This window comes from Pongo abelii, chromosome 10 (genome assembly GCF_028885655.2).
Source record: "Pongo abelii isolate AG06213 chromosome 10, NHGRI_mPonAbe1-v2.0_pri, whole genome shotgun sequence".
NCBI classification, from domain to species: Eukaryota; Metazoa; Chordata; class Mammalia; order Primates; family Hominidae; genus Pongo; species Pongo abelii.
In genome coordinates, this window is record NC_071995.2 from 63,832,341 (window position 1) to 63,859,575 (window position 27,235).

A 27,235-nucleotide genomic window follows, 5' to 3' on the forward strand; every position below is an offset into this window, starting at 1 on the left:
CAAATTCCAACAGAACATCATGGACAAAACATATCTAAATGAGAAGGAAACTTTGGGACATTGAGGATTGATTGGAGTGGAAGTGACCTGGAAGCCTGCAGTGATCCCAGGCAGGAGAGGACAATGGCCATGTCTGCAGTGGTACAGTCTGAGGGGGAAGGTTGTGGACTCATATGTGGAGAACTGGGAGTGTGGCACTGGAGAAGACCAGTTGGAAAATTGATTGTCCTAGCTGTGAGAGCTGAACCATGAGGAATGTCTAAGAGCACTGAAACTGGGGAGAAAAGAAAATAGCGTGGACATGGTAATGCTTAAATGAATACTTACATATGATACTGGCTTAATATTTTAAATCTATTGAATATACTGTTCAAGTTCATAGAAGCAAGAAACTTCCCCCCATATTTGTACTGTATTAATCTTTTGGTTTCCTTGCCTCAATTCAGTTTTGTTTCATGTTTAATTATGGGGCTGAAAGTACATAAGTTTGAGTAGTCTAGAGTGGAATGTGGTTAAATATCCCTGCAGATTACTTTATGTGTTTCAGTATTCTAATAAAATCAGCCGCAGTGATCCATATGGGATTTGTAGATGCTGTTTTCCCGAGGCCCTTTTCTCTATGGCTGTCTGTGACCTTAGCCATTGAATCGCTTAATCGTTTTTGGCCTCCTAAGTCAGTGATTCTGAGCGGGCAGAGTGGTAATGTGATGTCATGTCTGGGGCATGAGCCTGCATCCTCGCCGCACAGGGGTCCCACCCTTCCTGGTCTAGGCAGCTCAATGCACAGTGCTTGGCGCATCGTGAGTGCTCAATAAATTCAGTCGCTTTTCCCGTCTCTCTTTGGATCTCAAATAGAAATATCCAAATTTGGGAATGCCACCAAAGCATTAGGTTCCCTAATTAAAGTCCATAGTAAAAGCTGAGGCAGATGTGTAGGAATGCAGTTCCAGATACTGTAGTTAATCTAGGAGAGATGATCGCACTGTATTTACAACAAGGCTTCCCATGCTCATGAATCATAATAAGAACTCTTACAGGATTAATGAGTTTTAACTTAATGAGTTTTAACTTAATACAGAATTTTTAAACTATGTGTAATACTGGGACATTTCAAAGTGTTTGTCATGAAAAATGGCTGATGGAGGTACACATTTTGAGACATTCTGTGTTACACCTACGTTGTTTGTTATCTTGTTGACATTTTCTGTTCCTTTTACAAAAAGGTCAGAAGGAAGGCCCTCCACATTTTCTGTAGATTGCTAGATAAGCAATCCATCAAGATAGAAAGGAACATTTTGATAGCCTTACACATTTATGTTTTTCAAAATAAAAAAATTCTTTAAATAAAACTTTCTTTCGTGCCCTTTCTCTGGTAGAGAGAAAAATTAGCCCCCTTTTCTTTCAGAGACATGCCTTGTGCGCTTTGCCCAGTTTTCCCCTAATGCTGGCATTTTGTAAAACTGTAGAACGAGATCTCAATTAGGATGTTGACATTCATACAATCCATTCATCGCAATTAGATTTCCCCAGTTTCGCATGTACTTATTTGTGTGTGTGTATGTGTGAGCATCAAGTTATATACAACTTTATCACATGTAGGTTCATGTATTCACTACCAGAGGTATTATTATTTTTTAAGTTCCAGGGTGCATGTGCAGGATGTGCAGGTTTGTTACACAGGTAAATGTGTGCCATGGTGGTTTGCTGCATCTATCAACCCATCAGCTAGGTATTAAGCCCAACATGCATTAGCTATTCTTCCTGATGCTCTCCCTCCCAACTCCAGTATTCTTTTAAGACTGTCAGTTGCTCAGGAGTTTGTGGCACATCCCATGATGACATACACTAAATGTGTCTTCTCTAAGTACACAAGAACTTTGCGTGACTGTAGGAATGTGGGGAGAGGAATTCTGGCCCATGGTTCCTGTCTTTGGCTGTGCAGTTACTCTTTCACATTCCCTCATTATAAAGGTCTGGCTGGCCCTGGCAAAATCATAGGTGGGCTTGGCACACAGCAAACTGCTTGCCTGAAGTAACTTACACTTTTGTACTGCACTCAGAGTTCTGCCAACTTCAGAGGCCAGGAAAGAAAGAAAGGATTGGCCTGGGAGTGTTACACACCTGCTTTTCCTGAGGGCACATACAACAGGCGTATTTGAGTACCTGCTTGCCCTTTGGGATATATTGAAACACATGCCTGTATCGTCCTGAAGTTGTGGATGAATACCTTCATCCCCTGGAAATTGCTTGTTTCACATAGATATTAAATGTCCATGTGGGCAGATATTCATTAAGGAAACTGTCCTGTTAATTGTACTTTGGCTATCTGGCCCAGTCTCTAGAACAATTATAGTAGAACCACGTCATCTTGACACATTTAGGAAGATCCACATTTGAGAATGCCACTGTAATGTTTAGGTTCCCCAAATAAAAATTTCACATTACAACCATGTCTCTCTCTTTCCTTTCTCTCTCTCTCTCTTTCTCATTCTCTCTGTCTCTCTCTCTCTCACACACACACACACACACACACACACACACACACACACAGCAAAGCTGTGCTAAGATGCAAACACTAGGCAGATGGCCAAGTTGCCCCTCCAGGTTAAATGTCTCAGGCCTGCACTGTAGTCTGAGAAAAAATGGATTTGCAAACAGCTCAAACTGTGAATATTAACATTTAAGAATGGCCAAGGTCTATTGCATTCCACTAGTCACTCCTAGAATCTGAGTGTTTGTTTAGGTAACCAGAACACAGATGATGATAATAATGATTGAGCATAGTAACTGAAGAGTAAAACACTATCAATGTGATCATTATGGGGTTCTTTTAGAGAATACATTTAGTATATTTGGACCCAAAGCCCTATTGGATCCTAAATCCCAGCTATGCTGTGGCATACAAAGAGCTGTTTTTCTTTTTCTTTTTTTTTTGGACTAATGCTTTTTGACTATTGGCACTTCAAATATCTACTAATTACAAGTGATATTCTTTATTTTTGGTGGCAACTATTATCTTATTTAAACAAAATCATGCTTTTGAATCAGCTGTAGACATTTTTGACAATCTTGGAAGTACAGAAAAAGTTATATTTGAAAGAAAATAATTATAGAATATCAGCATATGCTGCTGTTGCTTCCATAGCAAACTCCTTTGGGCCTTACTCAACCAAAATAAATGTGGCCACATTGCTGCGGTAGGCATGGCTCTAGGCAAACGGAAGACTGCAATTCTGTTTCCTGTGTCCTGCTTTCTGTCCCTGAGGTCCAAGCAATGCCAGAACAGTGAATTTGAAAGTATTAAAATGTTGGTCTGTGTGGTCCTTGGTCTTCCCATCTATAAAGCTAGACTTGGTGTAGAAGTTATATAGTTAAATCCTCTTATATTCTACAGGTGACAAAATGAAAACCCAGAGCAATTGTGTCCAGTTCAAGACCATGCAACCTTGTTAGCTCTGACAAGAGCCAGGTTTCCTGACTTCTAGTCCATTGCTTATCCCTGTAGCAAGCCGCTTCCTCTTGCCTCACCCGATCTTCCTTGGATTTCCATTGGGAATGTTGACCACAGTTCTGATAAATCTCTTCCTTCAGGTCCTGTGTTAGTTTCTTCAGGGCTGTCGTAACAAAGTGCCACAAACTTGGGTGCCTTACCACAACAGAAATTTGCTCTTTCACAGACTGGAAACTGGGAGTCTGACATCATGGTGTTGGCAGGGCCGTGCACTCCCTGAAGGCTCTAGGGAAGAATCTGTTCCATCACTTTCCCTTCACTTCTGGTGCTGTTGGTAATCCTTGATGCTCCTTGGCTTTTATATGCATTGCTCCATTCTCTGTCTCAGTTGCCACATGGTGATAATAGCAGTTCCTGTGTGTCTGTGTCTCTTTTCCTCTTATAAGGACACCAGCCATATTTGATCAGGGCCCACCCCACTGACTTCATCTTACCTTGATTATATCTGCCAATACCTTATTTCCAAATAAGGTCACATTCATAGGGACAAGGTGGGTTAGGGCTTCACTATATCTTTTTAGGGGACACAATTCAACCCATAACAGTTCTTTATAACTTTAAACCTGTTAGAACCAGGCTGGTATTTGTAATGCATAATGAGAAACTGCAGTGAATTTCATTAAGTGTAAAGCATCATATCCAACATTTGTAGTTTGTTACAATAACACATTCAAAAGATTTATAGACTGTTTTTGGTGTGATTTTTGGATTAATTCCCTCTTTTGAAGACATTTGTTGGGTTTAGTTTATTTTAAGGAAGGAATGAATAGACCTGAAAACACCTAATTTTTATTTTCAATTTAGCCTGGAAGCTAGCAAAAGCTTTTGCAGAGAACTGAAACTGTGTCACAGAGCACCAGCACTGTATTTGTTATCATTTTGGCCTTCAGTTTTATTAATGCTTGTTTGATGTGTTAAGCCTCTAGCTAAGACAAAAAGACAGAACTTTAGGGTTTTTTTTTTGTTTTAGCAGTAATAAAGTCTAGAATAAAATGTTTGCTCTATAATATTTAATGGTGTGTGTTCGATTTTTAAACCAAAATTTAAAAGAAAGAAATCTCATTCTCATTCAGCACTGTCAAATGTATTCATTCCCCCAGACTTCACTGGTTGAATATAATAATTTGTGTGTATAAACAGTCTTCCTGACTGCATTCTCTTTAATATTCGTTTATCAATTTGGGAGGAAATTTCCAAATAACCTTTATTTGTACCTTAAAAAAATAGTTTTAAACGAAGTCATGGGAATGGATTGCTGTGTCTTTTACTGACTTTTATATATGTGATTCCAAACCTTCCTTTAAATTAATGTCTTTTAACTTCAAATACACCTCTTCCCATAAGGCTAGTCCCCATTTCCTATAATCTTACAGACCTAGGAGAACAATATTTTCCCTTCTGTCGTTTTGATAATTACGTCCTCTGTGCTCAGTGGTGGCCTATTAACTCCCATGAATACCATGGGCTTGCAAAATAGCCTCAAATTTCCATATATTGGAACTGTGAGAATTTTCTATAATGGTGCTTTAGCAATAATGATGGAGGTGCAGGCATTTCCTGAGGATTAATGACCAGCTGGGAGGAACCAGTGGCCCTTGGCTCTGCCTCCCAGCCAGCCATTAATTCTAAGGAAATGTCTTTTGCTGAGGTCGTTATTGCTATTATAAGCTTAAAATGGAAAAACATAATAGGCGTATGAGTTATTTTTATGGGTTGATGCAGTTTCCAATGGTATGTACTAATTTGAGAAAATGAATGTGTATACATACAAGAGTAAGTCAGATTGTTAGACTCATCCCTCAGTATTCCATATGTTTTGTGACTGATTTTACAGTTCTCTCTACCTTTCTCATTTATAAAAAAAAAAAGAAAGAAAGAAAGAAAATTTGATTCAGCAATTCCTAAAAGTGTTGTATTCAGTGACACCTTTGGAAACACCAGTTTCTGTTATCAACTTCAAATAATAGGTTTTATGTATGATCTAAAGGGAAAACAGGTTTTATGTATGTTTTTCAATCCTGTGATAATTTTTCTTTTAGAATGAAACGTTGCAAGAAATGAAAAATAAAAAAAACCACTCTGTAACGATTTTGCTGTGCTCCTTTGATTTTTCTCTGTTTTTGTTTAACAGGTTCCTTATATTTGTACCTTTACATATTGAATTCATGAGAGTTATGCACAGCCTAGTTATTCGACATTCCAGGGGTTTTAAAAAAATGTATATTAAATATTGCAGTAATGGTGAATGCTTTAACATAAAACCACAAAAAACCTCCTAAAAATAAAGCCAAAGAGTCAAAATCTCACTCCCTGTGCTTCTTTCTGATTCTTTTTAAAAGGCAGCCCTTCTTGTACAGTATTTCTACTTTTTATTCTAATCAACTGGCCTGTTGCATTATTTTTACGTAGATTGCTAACAAGGTTTTTGGAGAAACATTCTTAAAAGTCATAAAAGGGAAAATCTTGACAGTTCTGGAATATTGCCACCCTTGACCTTTTGGAGAAATGTAGACAGCATCTCCCAGGCATGACGCCTAGGGATCGTGTTTATCTGTCATCAGTTGGTGACTCCATGTTTATTGAGCACTGGCTATAAGCCAGACTTGGTGAGGGACTGAAACAATTACAAGACACAGTTCTGCACTGGAAGAAATAGGAATCAACCTAAGATTTCCTGTCCTGCTAGGTCATCAGGTTCCTGTCCCACTACTTTCCTTCCTCTACCAAATTCACTTATAGCCTCTAAGTAGTGTAACTATCAATAGCACCGCTTTCACTCCCCAAAGTGTCCTAATTTGGAGAGTAAGTTGTATGATCACCCTACCTACAGTCTGCCTGTTTTCCAGTGCACACTTTGTCTCTCCCCCGCTCTTGTTACATGTGTGTTCTGAGGCCACTTCCAGATTGTTCTTCCTCTGTCATTACTCCAGCATGTCATTGCTCTGCTCAGAAACTGCTAACTGGGTCTTCATTTGTGATTAAATAATACCATTTTTCTTATATACATGTAGCCGAAAGCTCTATTTCCAATATGGAAATAACCAAGAGTAAACATCCTATTCCATGAACAGGACAAACACTTACTTTCTCACCTTCACTTTTACCTGCAATTTCCTTCTCCCATTTTCAGCTGCTTAAAATCTTCTTTAATCTTCAAAGTCCAGTTTAGACAGCACCTTTTATGAATTAGCTCCTTACTGCCCTAGTCAGAAGTGGGCTGTCTCATCCCTGGAGGAGGGTAAACACGCATTGCAGATGCTTCTCAACTTGCCATGGGGTTATGTCCTGATACACTCATTGGAAATCGAAAATATCATCAGTCAAAAATGCATTTAGGCCGTGTACGGTGGCTTACTTTTGTAGTCCCAGTATTTTGGGAACCTGAGGTGGGAGGATTGCTTGAGCCCAGGAGTTTGAGACCAGCCTGGGCAATATAGTAACGCCCCATCTCTAAATATATATATATATATATATATATATATATATATAAAAAATTAACCAGGTGTGTGGTGGCACACACCTATAGTCCCAGCTACTCGGGAGGCTGAGGTGGGAAAATGCTTGAGCCTGGCATCTCTAGGCTTCAGTGAGCCATGACTGTGCTACTGCACTCCAGCCTGGGCAACAGAGCAAGACTCTGTCTGAAAAGAAAAGAAAAGAGAAAAGGAAAAAGGGCATTTAAGACATCTCACCTACTGAACATCCTAGCTTTGCCTAGCCTACCTTAAATATGCTCAGAACACTTACACTGCCTACAGTCTAAGCATATTTACATTAAATATGCTCGGAACACTTACACTGGCCTACAGTCATCTTACACAAAGCCTGTTTTATAAGAAAGTGTTGAATATCTCATGTAACTTACTGAATACTGTACTGAAAGTGAAAAACAGAATGGTTGTATGGGTATTTGAAGTACAATTTCTACTGAACGTGTATCACTTTCACACCATCGTAAAGCCAAAAAATTCCAGTCAGGTCATCATAGGTCGGGGACTGTCTGTATGAATGCCTTGCTTTCATTATAGCATTCTCCATTTTCTCTTGTACTGGTAATTTTTGAACAGTTATCTTTACCAGTTTTGTAAACTCCTTGAGAACAGTTTTGCATTTTCTTCAAAACCTAGGACTGTGGCATACAGTAACTGCTTAATACAATATTTGTTAAATGAGGAACAAAAAATACGTGGCTGGGCTACTCAGGTCATTCCCACAAAATGATTTCTTTAAACTGCGTAATTGGAAGTTTTTGTTTTTTCAAAAAAGTATGTCCACAGTATTATGTCATTAATTACTGTACCCTGAGGAATTACTGCTGCTGCTAATCTCTTGGATCCAGTACTTAGAGACATAAATATAAGTGACATTAGCACTGCTACTGTTCAATGAGATTACAAAATAGAAAGTAGACATAGAAGCAGATGTTGGAAAATATCCTCAAAGATAACAAAATGTAGAATATCTTACTAGGCCTGCTTCAGGGACATAGGCTAAGCTGAAGCTGCCACACATGGTGTTTGACTTCATGGCACACTTTTCTGCAGAACTGGAAAGAGATGTGTCTACTTTGGGGCATTTTCTTCAAAATTTAAAAAAAAAAATGTGTCTATGATTGATTTTAAAAAAGAAAATTTAGGCCGGGTGCGGTGGCTCATGCCTGTAATCCCAGCACTTTGAGAGGCCAAGTCGGGTGGATCACGAGGTCTGGAGTTCGAGACCATCCTGGCCAACGTGGTGAAACCCCATCTCTATTGAAAATACAAAAAATGAGTGGGCATGGTGACACATGCCTGTGGTCCCAGCTACTTGGGAGGCTGAGGCAGGAGAATCGCTTGAACCTGGGAGGCGGAGGTTGCAGTGAGCCCAGATCATGCCACTGCACCTCCAGCCTGGCGACAGAGCAAGACTCCGTCTCAAAACAAAACAAAACAAAACAAAACAAAAAAAGGTAATTTAAAGAAACAATACATGCTGTTGTATTGGATGGATAAAACAGAGAGTTCCATGTGACAAAACCTGTATGTAAACATATTTCTTATTTTTTAATCATCGTTTTATGTATGTGGGTCACTATGGAACACTGAGTTCAGAAAATAAATTACTTTTCTTTTCAAAATATTGCATTGGTAGTTTCATCTCGTTTTAGGTAATATTGATTTATCCTAAATTGGTAAAAAAAAAACCAAAAACTAGATACTATATATATTTAATTTAAGCACCTTGTAGTTCCATGGAAAACAAACTGATAAAATTTTAAGAGTAAATTGAGTAAATAAATATAGATTATACTTAAATTTTTTTCTCTCTATGAACTGGCTTTACAGATATACTTTAACATTTAATATACCAACATATTTTTCAAAAAAAAAAATCCGTTTTTGTGCAACATGTTTCTTTTTTTTTTTTTCTTGGAATGAAATTTCGCTCTTGTTGCCCAGGCTGGAACGCAATGGCCCGATCTCGGCTCACTGCAACCTCTGCCTCCCGGGTTCAAGCGATTCTCCTGCCTCAGCCTCCTGAGTATCTGGGATTACAGGCACCCGCCACCACGCCCGGCTAATTTTTGTATATTTAGTAGAGACGGGGTTTCACCATGTTGATCAGGCTGGTCTAGGTCTTCTGACCTCAGGTGATCCACCCGCCTCGGCCTCCCAAAGTGCCGGGATTACAGGCCTGAGCCACCACGCCCTGCTGTGCAACATGTTTCTAAGTGAACAGTATGACTTCAGAGAGTCATACTGTTTTAAGAGAGTTAACAAAAGAATAAGCATTGGATATACTTACCTTTTTTCAAATGTTATAACAAATTTACCAAAACGCACCATACACACACACACACACACACACATTCCACAACTTCAAACAACAGAAAATGGGATTCTGTCTGTCTCTGTGTCCCACAGTCAGTACCACCACCACTACTAGAGTTTGCTTTTATTATAGTATTATCAATTTTCTGCAAATAAGCCTAAATGTCTTAGGTAGTTCTACATTTTTATATTACACAGTAATTGAGGAAAAACTAAATATTTTTGAAAGTGCATTTAAAATACTACTTTAGAACAATTAATCTACTTGGGTGTACAAAATGAAAGCCAGTTGTTAGAAATCTCTTATACTACAAAAATTAAAAAAGTGTTAAGCATCAAGGATTAGACCTGGACTAGAAGCGTGGGTCACTTGGTGTGGATGACCATGCAACTCAAGAAGAGGAAGAGTGGATTTAGAATTCAAGATAGAGATGAAACACTCATGTACTTAGTGTGTGTGAAGTTTAGGAGAGGGAGCTGAGCTGATGGAGCCATGGGTCGCAGTAGCTGAAGCCATGGCTCGCAGTAGCTGAAGCCATGGCTGTGGCTAAAGATCCCAAGAGAATGTGGAAAATGAAACGTGATATAGAAAGTGGAGAAGAAAGGGAATATGGGGACCACTGCACACAAAGGAGATAATATAGGTTGTTAACTGCCAACGGCAGTATGTGGACCAGTGGTCTTTACTACATCCTTCCCCAGCTGTCCCACCGTCCACACGAACTTACGTATGCTTCCCTTGCTCTACCCCACCCGTGCTCAGCTCATGGTAATTGGCATGGCTGTTTCATATCTACTAGGTCACTAGACTGAGCTTACCATTGGGATAACCAACAACAGCAGTGAACCTTAAATCCTGACAACACTATCAGCACTTAAGTAGAGCTGGGGAATGAAACTAGAATTCTTTTGGGGTCAGATAATTAACTCATATCTAGTGACACCCCATTTTGCCTCTGGAAAAGTTAAGGTTTTGTTGCGCAATTAGCTTTACAGAATGGAGCATTTCTGTTGGTTTACTAAAATTGTTAAGCCAAAATAGGGCACAAGTGCAAGTCCTGGCTCCAGAAGTTGGCTGTACCTTCCTTTCTGCAGTACAAGGTGAACATCTGTAAAGAAGAGTGCAATGTCCCGGGTGTGTTTAAACTCCCTGCCTTGGCTTTAAACTAAAACTGTTAAGCCAAAACAGGGCACAAGTGCAAGTCCTGGTTCCAGAAATTGGCTGCACCTTCCTTTCTGCAGTATGAGGTGAACATCTGTAAAGAAGAGTACAGTGTCCCTGGTGTGTTTACACTGACTGCCTTGTTTTCAAGGATCATTAGATTTCAAAGAAAAAAACATCACAACAATGTCCTTTGCATGGACCAGATGATGAGAAACTAAATTGTAATTTGGGATTCATTCACAAGAAAAGGCCTGAATGGTTTTCCCATGGACAGGATCTTGGAGGTTAGGAATACCAAATCCTGTGCCCAGCTCAGTCTCACTGACTAGGGAACATTGTCTTTAGACTATAGAAGTCACAACCCTCACCCCAAAACATGAAGTATTCAAACCTTTTGAAGGGTGTGATGTTTCCAGGTAATTTGGCTTGGCGCAGGAATTGCATTTATGCCCAACTTTGGCTAAGCGATTTTAGTAGTCCAACAAAAATGCTCTGTTCTGTAAAGCTAATTGCAAAACAATCTTCACTTCTCCAGATGGAAAACGGGATATGAAAATCCACCAAAGGAAAGAAATATCATTTCCCGCACTGTGGCTCTGCAATCTTAGAATGGTTCCATGAATATTATGTATGTGCAGTAAACATTTATGACCTTATTTAGGTCCAAGCAGCATGAGGGATTTTGTGCTAGTAGTTGTTGATGAGCACTACAAATAGGAATCCTTTATATCTGAGGTATCCATAGTAACTAAGTAGCGCCCATTTCCATCGTGCTTATTTGCTTCCAACCTGCCAACCATGCTTAGACTCTGAGGGCTCCAAGATTCCTAATTCATAAAAAAACACCCCAGAGAGGTGGGTAAGTGCTTTTCAGAAAAAGCAAACTTAAGCAAGTGATTTTAAGAGATTTGAAGAGTGCTACACGGCAGCCAAGATGATAATTTTTGGCCCAAATATAAATTTAATTGAGTAGTGTTATAAAGACAAAATTACATAGCCAGAAACAGAATTATGAGCATTAGGAAAATAATAGTGTTGTCTTGCATCTCCTTGAAATCCCCTCTTATGTTACTCACTCCACTGTTGACTATTTTGCAGATAGCACACATTCACCTTGCATTTGGCAGGGAACACCAGCTTTGCTATGAATGCTCACAATTTTTGTAATACAGGGAAATATTTAACATACTAGGAAAAAAAGGTCTAAATTCATTAACATTAATATTGTAATGTTCATATAATCCTCTTTTCTTAGGACACACTCACTACAAATGATTTTATAGTGTTTCCATTTAACACACATAGTAGCTTTTCTTATGGATTGTATGGGCAGTGCCGTTGAACAGAAGCATAAAATTGTCAGTGGCCTATATTTTTTAGATTATTTAACTATGATTAGAAATATTTTGATCCATTTTTTCACTTCAGCTCTTTTTCATATTAGTGCACACTTGACCCTTGAACAATACAGGTTTGAGTTGGACGGGTCCACTTATATGTAGATTTCTTTCAGTAAAAGTTACACCGAGTGCTCCTGCCTCTCCTGCCTCTTCTTCCACCTCTTCTCCCTCTTCTGCCTCTGTTACCCCTGAAACAGCAAGACCAACCCCTCCTCATCCTCAGCCTCCTCAACATGAAGACAATAAAGATGAAAACCTTTATGATGATCCATTTCTACTTAATGAGTAGTGAACAAATTTTCTCTCTTGCTTTTCTTATTTTTTTTTGTAGTTTACATGTAGTTTGTAAGGATGCAGTATATAATAATATCACATACAAAATATTTGTTAATCGACTGTGTTATCAGTGAGGCTTGCAGTCAACAGTAGGCTATTAGTAGTTAAGTTTTGTGGAGTCAAAAGTTTTGCATGGATTTTTGTTGGATTTCTGACTTCACAGGGAGTCAGTGCCCCAACCCCTGCATTGTTCAAGGGTCAATTGTATTTTTGTCTGATTTCATGAGGGTGAACTTTTTATACTATACTTTTACAGATAGAAATGAAAGTACTTAGTAATAATTGAACATATGTACAGTAAAAATATTATAGCTGTTGTTTTAAAATAATTGTATTAAATTGAAACCTAAGTTAGTCTTCAGGCTTTTTAAGGTTTTCAAATTTGAACTGGAATGTGATGCAGAATGCGCTAGAATAACATTTCTCCATTTCTCCAGTGTCAAGATGGGAAGGCACATATTCTAAGCGTCTGTATCTCCATCTATTTTTCTTTTTTTTTTTTGAGACAGAGTCTCGCTCTGTCACCCAGGCTGGAGTGCAGTGGCTCGATCTCGGCTCACTGCAAGCTCCGTCTCCCAGGTTCATGCCATTCTCCTGCCTCAGCCTCCCAAGTAGCTGGGACTACAGGCGCCTGCCACCACGCCCGGCTAATTTTTTTTTTGGTATTTTTAGTAGAGATGGGGTTTCACTGTGTTAGCCAGGATGGTCTCGATCTCCTGACCTCGTGATCCGCCCACCTCGGCCTCCCAAAGTGCTGGGATTACAGGCGTGAGCCACCACGCCCAGCCATCCCCATCTATTTTTCACTAATATTCAAGCTATAGTTGCTGGCTAAAATGATGGAGCATCAGAATTTGTGAACTCTGGGAATCATAGCAAGTGTATAACTATAATTCCTTTGTGTCTAAGGAGGGTGGACCTCTATATTAGAGAGAAAATTTACAAACATTGGGGAAAAGACAGAAATTGAGACTGACTCCTAAGGAAACATCTGTTCACTCACTCAGCAAACATTTAGCCCACTCTGCTAATGCTAGGCACTGTGCTAGATATTTGGAGAGACACTGGAGAAAACTTAAGGTCCCTAGTCTTGTGGCTCTTACATTCTAGAGAGGGATTATAAATGACGGCATAGTTATTAAAAAAACAAAGATGATGATTTGAAGCCTTATAAGAGCAAAGAAGGAAAGTGAACCAAGTTAATGTAATGGAGAGTATTGGAGTAGGCGAGGCTGCTTTAGATCAGAGAGTCTGGGTGGACTTGATGGAGGAGGTCGTGGATAGCCTTGCAGCTGGTAGACCTGTGGGCAACATTAACAGCAGATAGGACGGCAGGGTTAGGGGCTAACTGAGCATTCACCTTTGTCTTCTTTTTCCCCTTGGTTATGAGTGTGACAAGGTGGAACATCCAAGGGATATGTTGCAGGTGTCGTAAGAGTCAGGTAAAAGGCAAGATGATTCATTATATCTGTTCTTTTTGTGATACCCATGGAACTACCTATAAGCTTCAAAGTGAAATAAACATTACCTCTTCTACCTTAGCCCGCTTCTCATTCTTCATTACAAATTTAAGAAGGCAGTTATTAATGTTAATAGTCATTCTTCTTTTCAGCAGTGCTAACTTTAAAAAAAAATCACTAGCACTTAGCTGAGATGCAGCTGACATGTACCAAGATTGCTTGCCATTGCCCTCTCAACCCATCTGAGTCAAATTTTTCTTTCTGCTGCTGTTTTCCTTCTGCTGCCATTTTTCTTTCTGCTGCTGTCAAGATGGGAACATGTGCCTTCCCATCTTGACGCTGGTAGAGAGAGAGATTGAGAGATTGAGGGGGGAGAAATCAGTTCTGATTTTCTAGTTTCTAAACACTGCAGAAGAACAAAGTAGAGAAGAAAGAGGAGAGTGTGTGAGGAAAGAAATGGCAAGAGGTATATGAGATAACTTAGCAGGGAGTTAAATCACTAGCTCACATAATGACAAAAAAACGTTGACACTAAATTGAGGGCCTGCCATTTTTGTTAACTGGTATCCCTGAATGTAGCTAATGGCACAAGCTACGTAGAAACAGGCCCTGGTCCTGTTTTTGCAATGAGCAGAAATCTAGCCCACTGAGACATTGAGTTCTTTTCTAACTTTTTGCTCTGTTGAGAACATCTTTGCTTTTGGATACAAAGGCAGCATGAAAATCCGGAGGCCTTCTCAGGAAGGGGAACTTCTAGGAACTTAATCTGCTAGTGGGAGAGCCAGGAACCAGCACACTTGGAGTGTCATCTGAGCAGGAGGAGTCAGAATTGGCTGGCCAGTTTTCCCTTAATGAGTGTTTATTATGTTTAAGCTACAGAACTAATTACTGTGAAAAGACATAAAGGAACGAGAAGACCAAAACCGTATCCTCATGATACTGACAAATCAGTTGGACTGAGCACACATGAATCAACTGAAGAACACTTCTGCCAAGTTCAAGTTGTGTAAAAGTGGAGGATATGAGTCTTGTGGGGACACAGAATTGAGGCATGAGCTATTAGTCAGAGTCGTAAGGCTGCCTGCAGGAGAAGAACTTTGGATGGAGTTTTGAAGGAAGTGAGGAAAAGATCTGAATTAACATATTAACACATAAAGCTTGTCATCTAAACAGGACTAGAAGCATCTCGAGGGTAAGAACGTGCCTTTTCTTTCTTACACATTCCCAGAAGACCCACATTCCTCGTTGGGCTCTCTGTAACAGTATTTACTAAGCACTTGAATAACTGGACATGGGCACCATGTTGCTAAGTTGATTAAAGGTTGGTCTTCCACTCTGCCACTGGCCACAGCACAAAGTGAAAACAGATGTCACAAGCACCTTGTAGATCTGTCCCTTTTTTCTTCTGATGTTCACCCTCCTTTTGAGCTCTTTCTTTCTCCAACATTGCTTACAAAATAATCTTTCTGCATCTGAGAGGGAGCAAATATTCAGTAACTTTCTGCAGCTGTCCTCACTAAAGAGGAGAATCTGTTGAATGCCACTGGAAATGTAAGGATCTCTTGTGACAGTAACGTCTCAGGGGAAAACTAGTGGTTAAATTGTTAATTCTTTGAGTCTGAAACTTTTTTCATTTGCAGTGCAGATAAGTGCCTGATCTTGCAGTATCACGTTTCTGACTTCTTTGTTCTGGCTTCATTTTTTTTCCCAAAATGCCATTTTCATTTGTTCTTAGAGTTCAGAACATGTCAAAGAGCTTCTCTGAGCAGTAGGTGGTTTTACAGAGCCCACAGAGAAGGAAAACTAAATATCCCGAATGCAGTCCACTAGGATCATGGAGGAGTCAGATTACTCTCCGGACTTTGCTGTGTCTGCTTGTGAAACAGGAAAGGGAGAACTGAGGCAATGAGTCACCTCATTTGGGCCCAAAGCACCACCTATGTTGAATATGGAGAAAATTTGAAGCAAGAGTTTCTTTTTATACATAATCACCATTTGTACATAATCACCATTTTCTCCATGGTTCTTATCCAATTCAGTGCATCTTAAAGGATGGCGTATGGAATCATGTTATAGCAGAAAAATCCAGGTACTATCACTCTTGCCTGTTTCTACCTAACTCTTTCATTTAAACTCTCACTAGAATCTACAGGAACTGTTAGCATCAATTTTAATAAGTTGTCAACTAAGTGATTAGTGGTATTTATTGGTTATTTTTGACAAAATAATAGAATCATCAAATTTTGAAGTTGAGAAGTAAAGTAAAAATTTGTGCCAAACCCCAAATGTAGACAAGGTCATATTATAAACATTAATGCTGTCCCAAACTGCCAATGCATTGCATAGAACTGAGTTTAGCAGGTTACCGTTGAGTTCCTCTACTTATGCTTTAAGAGGCTGGCATTGGTAAGCCGCTACACTTTCTTGGTCAATGAGGCAGAAACCCCTTTGCAAAACACTCAACTGATGAAAAGATTAGCTAGAATGACTCTAGGAACTGTTTTCTAAGGATCTGACTCATTGATTCCTTTTTTTTGTAGGGTTCTCTGGGCCAAGTTAGTTTGAGTATGTATCATTTAAAATAGGATATTACCATCACCATCATCATGTACATTCATAAATCAAAGCGAGATTAGAGAAGGAATATGGTGGATCACAGAGCAACTCAGAAAGATGACAGCAACAACTAGGAAATGAAACACCATGGTTGTATTTCAGGAACCCTACCCAGCAGAAAGGAATTACCATAGCTCCTAAAATTCCATCTGGGTGGTTGATGGAGCCTCAAGTAATCTGACACCGTAGCCCATGCTCCCCTTTTGCTACCTGCTGAAGTTAGCAGGGAAAAGTCAAAGAGGGTGCTGTCAGTGGGGTCAATTCTTAGGGATCATAGTGAACCACCCTACATTGCACTGACTCTTTCCCACAAAATGGGCTAGAGATAGCAGCTCTCCTTATGCATTTAAGAAAGAATGGTCAAAAAATACAATTCACATTTTATTCTGGTGTATACCATTTTGACAGTGTTTTACAGTGTAGGTAATATGAATGGAAGTATTTAAACACAGTCCTGTTTAATATTCTTAGCCAGTACTTATTAAATGCCTACCAAGCCTGGCATTGTTCTAGAGACCTCAAAATACACCTTTAAAAACATATTTTATTGACAGTTGTATAAATGAAAAAAACAAGTCTCAGAAAATTAAAGTAACTTGCACAGATACACAAGCTAGAAAGTAATAAAACTGAATTTTGAACCCAGGTTTGTCAGACTCCAAAGTCCATGATTTTCTGCTCCATGTGGCCAACCCAGTTAGAAAGGTTATAAAAAATCTTAACAGTTTTTCAGCCCTTCTCACACTTAGCTTTAGGATTAAAAGTATTGGTCATGATTTGCAAAAAAAAAAAAAAAAAAAAAAAAGTAGTGCACAATATTCCAGCTATATTCAATAAACATTTGTTGAATACAATGTATGTATATACAGGTCATTATTACAGGTTTGTGTATAAGTAAACACAATATGGTCCTTAGCTTTAAGACCTTTCAGTGTAGGGGTAGATATGCATGTGCATACAACTTCTATTTATTTTTGAATTTCAACTATGTGTCAGGTGTTAGGCTGAGCACATTATGAACATTGTCTTGATTTATTATTTAATCCTTGTACGAGCCTTGTAAGGTAGTGGTTTTCGAAATATTTTTGCCAAAATGTAAATAGTAAAAAACAATATGTGAAGCCTTTATTCCAACTAGGTAAAATAAGGAAGGCTTTACAAAGGAGATGAATGACACTTCAGCTGAGTCCTAAAGAATGAATAGGATTCTAATAGAACAGCTGGGGGCAGGTGTGGTGGCTCACACCTGTAATCCCAGCACTTTGGGAGGCCAAGGCAGGCAGATCACCTTAGGTCAGGAGTTCGAGACCAGCCTGGCCACCATGCAAAAACCCGTCTCTACTAAAAATACAAAAATTAGCCGGGCATGGTGGCACATGCCTATAATCCCAGCTACTCGGAGGCTGAGGCAGGAGAATCACTTGAACCCATGAGGTGGAGGTTTCAGTGAGCCGAGATTGTGCCAATGCACTCTAGCCTGGGCAGGGGGAGACTCCATCTAAAAACAAAACAAAACAAAACAAAAAAAAACAGCTGGAAGAGGACTTTCCTGGGACAGGGCCTTCCATGTCACGTGAAAAGTAGGAGTAAATCAATGGAGGCAGGGAAATGTAGGGTGTATTTAGGTAAGAGCAGCTAGTTTGGATTGGATAGTGTACATTAGAGACATACCATGGGTGAAGGGGTGGATGTGGACAGTGAACCTAAACGCTTTGTGGTAGCAGATCACAGGGGCCATGCATACATGCTTAAGGAGATTGGATGTTACAGGAAATGGGAAGCTATTAAAGATTTCTAAGCAAGAGAATGACAGGTCAAATCCGACATGATTTAGGAAAACGTAGGCTCAGTCAGAAGCCATAGTCTAATGACCAACGCATCATAATTATTTGCTACACTAATTTTCTTCTTTAGAAGTCAGCTTTTAAGATATGTGTTTATAATACAGATTTATACAGTTTTACATGGTTGAAACAAAGAATAATAATATTTATTATGTAAGATTCAAATTTCAGTATCAACAAATAAAGTATTCCTGGGCACACTGCACCTATTGGTTCACGTGTTGTCTATACCTGCTTTCCTGCTACAGTGGCAGAGCTGAGTACCTGCCACAAAGACCGTCTGCCCAACAAAGCCTGAATTATTTACTATCTGACCCTTAAGAGAAGAAGTTTGCTGACTCCTGCTCTATTGCGTCTTTCTGGCCCTCTTAATCCATTTATACAGGTTTCTTCCTTTTGTGTGTGAATGGAAAATGAATTTAAGTTCATTAGTAGAAGCAAGAAACCTTTAGCTTGGCCTCCAGGTATTTTTTGTTTTCCTTCTCATGAGAATTTTGAATGTTCTATATCTAGATCCTAGAGGCTAAAGAATAATGACGCAGAATATGTTTTCTCCATTACTATATCCTCTTCCTATGGGGATTCTGAAGGTGAGGTTTTCCCTCTAGGTGAGAGAACTATATTCCTTTCCTAGGCAGATTCCATTTTAGTTCACACTCAGGCTGTCAGATGCACAGAACAATGTCACATGGGCTTCTTAAGACCTCTTAAAAATCACTTCCAGTTTGACTTCTGCCCATACTTTACTCTGTTAGTTTTCCTCAGAAAGGCTTGGCAATAGCAGAATAATCTTTGATTACCAACAATATATTTAATTTTCCTATTTGATATGCTGATGCCACAGAAAATAACCAATTGCCTTATGTGCTTTGTAGCTTTGTGCTCCACTGCATCATCACTTTCTTGGGTTTAGGGATCTGTGGGCATAGCAAAAGAAGGTGTGACAGCCTGTCCTTGTTAGACTGAAGCCAGTCTGAAGTGGCAGGGAGGCAACAGGATGCCAGCCAAATGAAACATATGCTCCAGATCTTTCGTCCAGTCCGGAGCCTAGTGTGACTTGGCTTCTGCCCCCTTCATCCTTCCTAGAGTCCCCCTACCCAAAATCCTCTAAATGAGGTCACCAGTAACCTCTTAACTGCAAAATCCAGGGGACACTTCTCAGTCCCCGTCCTGATGTCTCTTCTGAAATACCTGACACATCAGCCACGCCTCCTTATTTCAAGCTTGCCCTCCTTGGATGCCTGAAGGTAAACCTGTCCTGTGTTTCTTCTCTTGTCAAGAAGTTCCTTGCACCTGGGAGGCTCTTCTCTCTCTACCTGCCATCTGCACGTTGCTCGTCTCCAGGGTTATATCTGAGGTCCTCTATTTTTCATTCCATGTGTTCATTCTGAGTTAGCTCAGAAGGAAGTGTTTCAGTCACTGCCTGCATTGACTGACTGTATTCGTAGCTTATCTGAGTGCCATCATACACCTGGTCATCCTTGACTCGTCAGTCTCCATTTTCAACATTTGCAAAGTTCTGCCATTTATTACTCCTAAAGGTGCCTGGAGCTATATGTTTTGAGTTTTCTTTTCCTCCATTCCCACTGCCACATTCTTTGTACAAGTCTTTATCATCTCTCACTTAAACTATTTGCACCAGCCTCCTCCTAGTTTTCCTGCTGCCTCTACTCTTCTTTGTCCAGCTTACCTCCATTATCACTGCAAATGTTTTCTTCAGAACAGACACTTTATCACTCTCCTGCCAAACATTTTCAATGACTGCCATTCACCCAAGGGATAAAGTCTGAACTTCTTATGTTGATTATAGCACTGGGCCTAGTTTCTAATCTTGCCTCCTACCACCCACCAGTTGAAATCTTCACTTCCTTAGGACAGAAAGACCCGTTTTTCTGAAACTTCCATTAGGTCTTTCACACCTGTGCTCTTATTGGTATAGTCTTTACTTCCATTTGGACCAATCTCAACACATCTCCCAAGACCCAGTTCAAATATGGTGCCCCCCATCCCAACCTCTCCTGAAATTATTTCCTTCCTCTTTGTCTCATGGGAATTTGCACACACCTGAGGTAAAGGACATTTATCCGTCTACTATAATTATTTGTTTACATGTTTTTCATGCATGAAACTATGTCTCATCTTCCTTTGTATTTTCAATACAGAGCATAGTGTGTGTCTTATAAAAAGTATCCAAAGAATGAATGTGTCCAAGCCATGTGTCTGCACCTGTGCCGTGAGCCCTCTAGAGTCTGTTGTCTGGTGTGTTACAAATAAATAATGCTTTGAGCACCAAATATGGCAGCCATCAACAGAAATGGTTTATTTCCTTTTCTCAATATCTTTTTCATACTGAATCTAGGCTAAGTGTAGATGGCTATAAATAGTCATTCATGAAGTCAAATGCACCGGTGGGATTGGAGGATAGTATTTATTTTAGAAAAAAAGAAAGAAGGAAAAGAGGAGAGATGTCCAGTGTCACTATTAGTGAACCACATATATTATACTTTAATTTCCCTTATAAATATGAAAAGAGCTTGGTAGAAAGTAAGATATATAAAGCATGTCTACATGTGTTTTATGATGTGTATATATATATGTATGTAGATACATACATATATTTAAATGTGACCATTATCACATTACTCTGTTATATTTTATTATATTCATCCTCACAAAATTCATTGTTTTACCTCCAGTAATAAAGACAGGGAACTGAGGACTTGTTTTCAAGTCTTGCTTGCGATATTTGCCCGTGCTTGCACAACAGTAACAATAATGGCAGAATCATTTATTAGATGATTGAAAAGAGCAGGCACCCATGGAGGTTTAACATATGGTCGCTGTCCTTATGGAATTCAAAAATCACACACCAAAAAAGGTAGGTAACAATATAGGGCAGTTTGAGGTATGCCAATTAATGGCACACAGTTAGTGAGATTTTGTTTTTTATCTCTCCATGGCCTATTATAGCACTTTGCACACACTGGATAAACATTTGCTGAATGAGTGGACAATAAAACAGAAGCAAATTTGTACTAATTTTTCAATTATGTTTTCTTCCTTGTATGCATTAAACTAGAGCTGGGTTTTGGGCTGTGTTTGTTGACACCAGCTTGTTGGGAATAAGAGTAAGAATTTATCCTTTACAGTTTCATAGATCTCATTTGTCATCTACAAGAAAAGAAAACTTATTTTTGTTTTATAAACTTAAAATGTAAATTAATAAATATATAATATAAATAATAAAGCTATATAAATAATAGATATATGTAATGTACAGAATTTAAAACTATATAAAGTCTACTACTTAGTTGAAGACTTTGTCAGTCTTGCTGAGACACATTGAGTGAAAATATATATAAAAACCTTTAATGATGTGAGGTGAATACTCAAGAAATTTTAATCATCTTTTCAGTGGTAACGAATTATGCTCATACAACAAAGCCTAGGTTTCCAGCAGGAGGGAAACCATTTGAAGATGTGGTGCCCTTTAGAAATTGTTTAGAATCTTTTCAGAAGGAGGTGTAGTGTGACTCCAGGTGCCTCTCCAGGGTTGTTGAAGTGAGTGCAGGTGACCTCTATGTACTTGTTCTTCGAGCTGCTTTATAATAAGCAGCTCGCTACCCTGATTTACTTACAGAACCACCTTAAGACTTGGCAAGATATCTTTTTTTAAAAAAAAAAAAGTAATGGATAATCATAGTTCAAACTCATTTGTTTTTCTGTATGTATACATACAGGTAAACATTTTCACAAGTACGCTTAAAAATAGTAGAAGAGTTTCAAGATTTGCCCCAATGGGCTCATCTCTCCCTTTTCCAGTTTGGTGCTCCATCTCAGAAAAAGAGAGTCACATTTTGAGACAGATGTAGCTCTTTCTACAGATTTTTCCAGAGCAAGAAAATTGGGATCTCACACATCTGCAGTACTTATTTTATCTTCTCATCTCCCTTTATTCAACCAGAAAGGTTCCCCGCCCCCTCCAGTAATACTCTTTTAGAATTATCATGTAGCTTGATGCTATGGCCATAATGGGTTTTGTCTTGTTTTGTTTAATCACAGATGTAAAAATAAAAAGAAATGCTTATATTTAAATAGAGTTAATACAAGTAATTGTCCCAAAGTAGTCCCAAATTAATTTTTACTCCCCTGTTCTCATATGAGAAAATATACTGACAGTGGCTCAGTACCTGCTTGCTTTGCTTGTCTTACTGGCAATAATACCAGATGTATTTTATTTAATTGAATAGCTGTGTTCCTGAGTGAGTAAATGATACTATTCTAAGTTGATCTATTTACATACACTAGAACTTGCAGTTTATGACAACTGTTAGTTTATTATTTCAAAGATTATATTGTGTTGCAAATAAATATTTTATTCAGATTTTCATATATTCAGTTTTGTCTGTTTGTTTGTTTGTTTGTTTTGAGACAAAGTCTCTCTCTGTTGCCCAGGCTAGAGTGCAGTGGTGTGATCTCGGCTCACTGCAACCTCCACGTCACGGGTTCAAGCCATTCTCCTGCCTCAGCCTCCCGAGTAGTTAGGATTGCGGGCATATGCCACCATGCCCAGCAATTTTTTTTTTTTTTTAGTAAAGACAAGGTTTTACCAAGTTGGCCAGGCTGGCCTCGAACTCCTTACTTCAGGTGATCCACCTGACTCGGCCTTCCAAGGGGCTGGGATTATAGGCATGAGCCACTGTGCCCGGCCTTGTCTGTTTTTTTAATAGTAGGCCTACATAAGCCATTAGTCAACTTTCTGTGAGTTTGAGCTACCAACTTAGTGGATGTTTTTCTTTTTTTATTTGCCTTTTTTCTTTGAATTATTTTTGCTATCATTAGAGAATGGGCAAGGTTACTTAGTAGAGAATGAGCTCATCTCTGCTACTTCAGCTATTTTTAGAATCTGATTTTTTTTAAAAGTGGTTGGAGGAAAGAAATGAAACTGCATTCAACTAGAGTGACCTTGGTGGCCATTAGCATGGGGATTGGTGAGTTTTTCTCTTTGTTGATGTCTTCAGTTTTCAACAAAATTGCTTCTTTGGAAGTTTTTTCTTTTTCTCCTAAACTGGTTATATAGGAATGTAGTAGGTACAGGTCATTCCATTATATAAATGCGTGTTTATAAATGATTTACTTAGCTGTTCCAGCCTGTTAGTTAAGTATGTATTTAAGGCCTGTTTTTTCAAAAAAAAAAATATGTATATATAGAAAAAAAAATGGAAGCTCACAGAATGGATACTGAGTTGCTGAAAATTAGTTAGTCATTTGAATTTAAATCTTTTCAGGAGTTTTTGCATTAGGAATTTACACCATATACTCACTCTGAAACCATGGCATAAAAAGTATAATTAGTCACATCTATTAAAACAGTGAAAGAAAATATTTGGTAATTTTCTATTAGCCAGTAAGTTACTTTGCATAAGGCAATTGTGAATACTCTTTCTCTTCCTAATCTTAATATGTACACAACTATACATTCAATATTTCTTTCAAGAAAACCAAATCCTACAACTTTCAAGAAAACCAAATCCTACAAATCCAGAAAGAGATTCTAATTTGGTTGTTCTCCATTTCTCTTTATATCATTTATAAAGTAGGCAAAACAATTTCTGGCCTCTGATTTTTGAAAACCATAAAATCATTTCACCACTTAAGCCCAAACTTTCTAAATCAAATTTTTACTCTAAGAACATATACTTTCACCATTTATAAACCTTTCAAATTAAGGTTTTGAGTAGAACTTTCCAGACAGCCTCCGGAAACCATAGCAACACATGTCCCTAAAGCACATTATATTATATGGTGCTCTACCATAGATGCCCAGTATTTGCCACAGAAGGAACAGAACTTGTCTTACCCCATGAGTAGGCCAATTGGTCAGTGGAGGAGTGACAGGTGAGCAGTCAGCGAGGTGCTGGAGGAGGGTGGATATGGGGGGTGTGAAGGTTTAGGAGTAGAAAAACCTCACACTCGGGGCTCTGGGTTGCTGAGTGCTTTCTTTGCAGCCCTGGTTTGTGAAGTGATTTATGGGCCATACATCACCTTCCTGGTTGGCTTTGTTGACACCTTGTCACATTCTTGCTTGGACTTGAGGAATTCATTGTTCTTGTTTGAACTGATAAGAACAAAAAAAAAAAATGAAGAAAGAAAAAAGAAAGGTTTTCTCACTGAGACCTTGGGAAAAGCTAAGGGGGTGGAATGTTGACGTGGAGCGGCAGGCTGCACTTTCCCAAGCAATGCAGCCCTGCGTCTGCTGGCTGCTGCAGCAGCAGGGAAGCTTTGCCATTAGGAGTTCTGGCGGAAGCTTTATTTGCCCCGTGGAAGTAGTTTCCTGGCTTGGAGCTGTTCCTTTTTGCTAGAATGGTACTGTGGAGAGAGGCCTTAGGAGGGGTCAAGGAGAGAGGTTTTCCTTTGAGAACTGGGAGACATAATGGCTGAGAGGAGATTCCAATGGGAGGTAAAATGACCCCGGTCATTGGGAGAATGTAAAACACACGATGACTTGATGTGAGCTGGTCTCTCCAAAGTTCATCCTGCTGTACAGCATGCATTTTGGGCATGGTGCCATGCTGACCTTTCCCCCTTAATGTGTAGTGCCCCATGCTTCACTTAGTATTTTGGCAGCCTGCACACAGAGGCTGGCATTTGAGCCCAGTGCTTTGAAGAGAGCAAAAAAGTTTCAGAATGAGAACTCTTCAAGTCACTGGCTATACATAGGGTATTATCTCCCACGTCAATGAAGCAATGGATGACCTGCCTGGTCTTTTTTTAAGGCCTCTTCCCTTTTGTCTTTGCTTCAAAAAAAAAATTAATAGACTAAATTATTTTTCATCTAAGAGAAGTAAACAGGTCAGATCCTATGTTCCATATCATGGGATTGTAAATGCTCATATTTCCTTTTGTGAAAATATATTTTCTTTAAGAGCAGCCAAGCATGAACATACTGCATTCACTAATATTCTCTGTCATCATGCTACTGTTGATTGAAAGGAGAGGAACCTACTTGCACCCCAGCCAAGGGTGAGGTGTCCCAGGAAGTGTTCACACTTTTGTGTTATACTGTTAACAAGTTCATGTGTAATGTAATAAATCACTTTACCTGGAAGCGCCATTCACACATCCCCACTATGAACCCCATTTTGAACTGGAGCCATAGAAAACTGTTTTTAAGCTTCTTAAAATGGTTCTCTGCAACAATGTTTCTTGTAGAATGAGGATGTATAAAGTTGTTATAACATACTTGACTTTCCAAGTGGTCCCTGTAAACAAGGGATGCTTGAAGAACTGCCAAGCTAGGTAGCCAGAGATTGGGATTGAAGAGCTGACATTGTTCTAACACTGAATGCAAATGGAAATGACCTAATACATGTGTAATAGTAAAGCTAATAAACGTGTAACCGTACAGCAATTGCAGGATTAAAATAAGAAGCGAATTTTGGAAAGCGCACACTTTTTCTTTTGGGTCATCTACCTTGCTATGAAGTGATATTTTGAATAACATTTAAATATCTAAATATATGTATTGCCATTAATATTGACATCAAAGTTTCAACACATATCTGTTTTTAAAAATCTACAAGCCCAGTTTCCCCAGTTTCTTTATAACTCTGATGAGCCTGCTAGTTCTGCCTTTGCTTTTTTTCCAACTTGGAATCTACTCTGGTTTCCAGAATTAGGTTTATTGACAGTGTTTCACTGCTCTCTGCTGGAGAAGCCCAAAGCCAAGCCAGGCATCTAAGGCTCTAATGACTTGCAAGGAATGCAGGTGAGATGGCTCAGCTGATAAACTCCCAGCCTCTGAAATTAAACTCAACACAAGACTTATTCATACTAGTCGAAGATCACAGTTTACAAGCTGTGCTGTACAGGCTAGATATGGGTTTCTCAGAGAATAGTATAGGTAAGATAGAAAGTGTAATACTGCCTAAGCTCCAATTTCTTACTTCGAATGTTGTCCTTTGTAAAGATATCCTATATGATGTTGCACAGAAACTGTGCAGTTTCTCAAATCAATTTTCATCCTTCCATTTTTGACACATAGGTATAAACTTAATTCTGGTATGTACGTCTGAGACAGTAATCAACCATTCCCCTGAAAGAAAAAAAATAAAGAGCTTTTTTTATTTTTGAGACAGTGTCTAGCTCTGTTGCCCAGGCGGGAGTGCAGTGGCATGATCACGGCTCACTGCTGCCTTGACTTCCCTAGCTCTGGTGATCCTCCCTTCTCAGCCTCCCAAGTAGCTGGGACTACAGGCATGTGCCACCATACCCAGCTAATTTTTTTTTTTTTTTTTTTTTTGGTAGTGATGGGGCTTCGCCATGTTGCCCAGGCTGGTCTCGAATTCCTGGGCTCAAGCAATCCACCCACCTTGGCCCCCAAAAGTGCTGGGATTACAGGTGTGAGCCACCATGCCTGGCAATAAAGCACTTTTAACCAAAATATGTCAAATTTGAAACAAACTATATATAAAGTTTTTTTCTTCTAAACTTCATATTTAGTATGTGCATGGCCAGAAAAAAGAGAACAAGAGTATTTACCAAGTAAGCAAAAGTGTGTTATGACATTTTTTTCCTGAAACTTTTCTAGGTAAGAATAAACATTAATTTACATCTTCATTTGCATGAACACAAAACTCTACTATAATCTAGATGCTATACTTCTCACATTTAAAACAAAAGTACAAAAACAAAAACAGTAAACACTTTAGGTGAATGTTGTGTTAAATGTCTATATTGAGCGTATATGTACACATATATTTATGCATATGTGGATGTGTGTTTATACATATATTCTATGTATATATCCTTGGGTGGGAACAGGGAGCAAAGATCTAAGTATAACATATCTCCACAGGGATTTATGTTCTTTTCAGTCTGGTATCTTTTAACTTAAAAACAACTCGATGAATAGAAATCATAAAAGCCATCCTTACAACAGCATTAAAGTGCTATTCTATTCTGCAGCATTCCAAGTGAATTATTGCTGTGCTGTCAAAGAAAACAAAAACATTTGAGAAGGACTGTTTATTTTACAGTGGTTGACCAAAAGTATGCAAGTGGTTATAAAAAAATGTAGACAGCTAACGATGG

General features: G+C 38.9%; 1 protein-coding gene across 6 annotated transcripts in view; it reads left to right on the top strand.

The window, feature by feature from the left end:
• The window catches only part of HMGA2 (high mobility group AT-hook 2), a 141,270-nt gene that overhangs the window by 28,306 nt on the left and 85,729 nt on the right, over window positions 1–27,235 (top strand). The window contains exon 4 of one of the 6 annotated variants that reach the window (XM_063712182.1): window positions 14,556–20,590. The exons of 4 other annotated variants lie outside the window; for them this stretch is intronic. In XM_063712182.1, coding sequence (XP_063568252.1) covers window positions 14,556–14,567 — 12 coding nt within the window. In that variant the 3' untranslated portion in view covers window positions 14,568–20,590. One more of the 6 variants, XM_009247991.4, reaches the window with a different exon arrangement.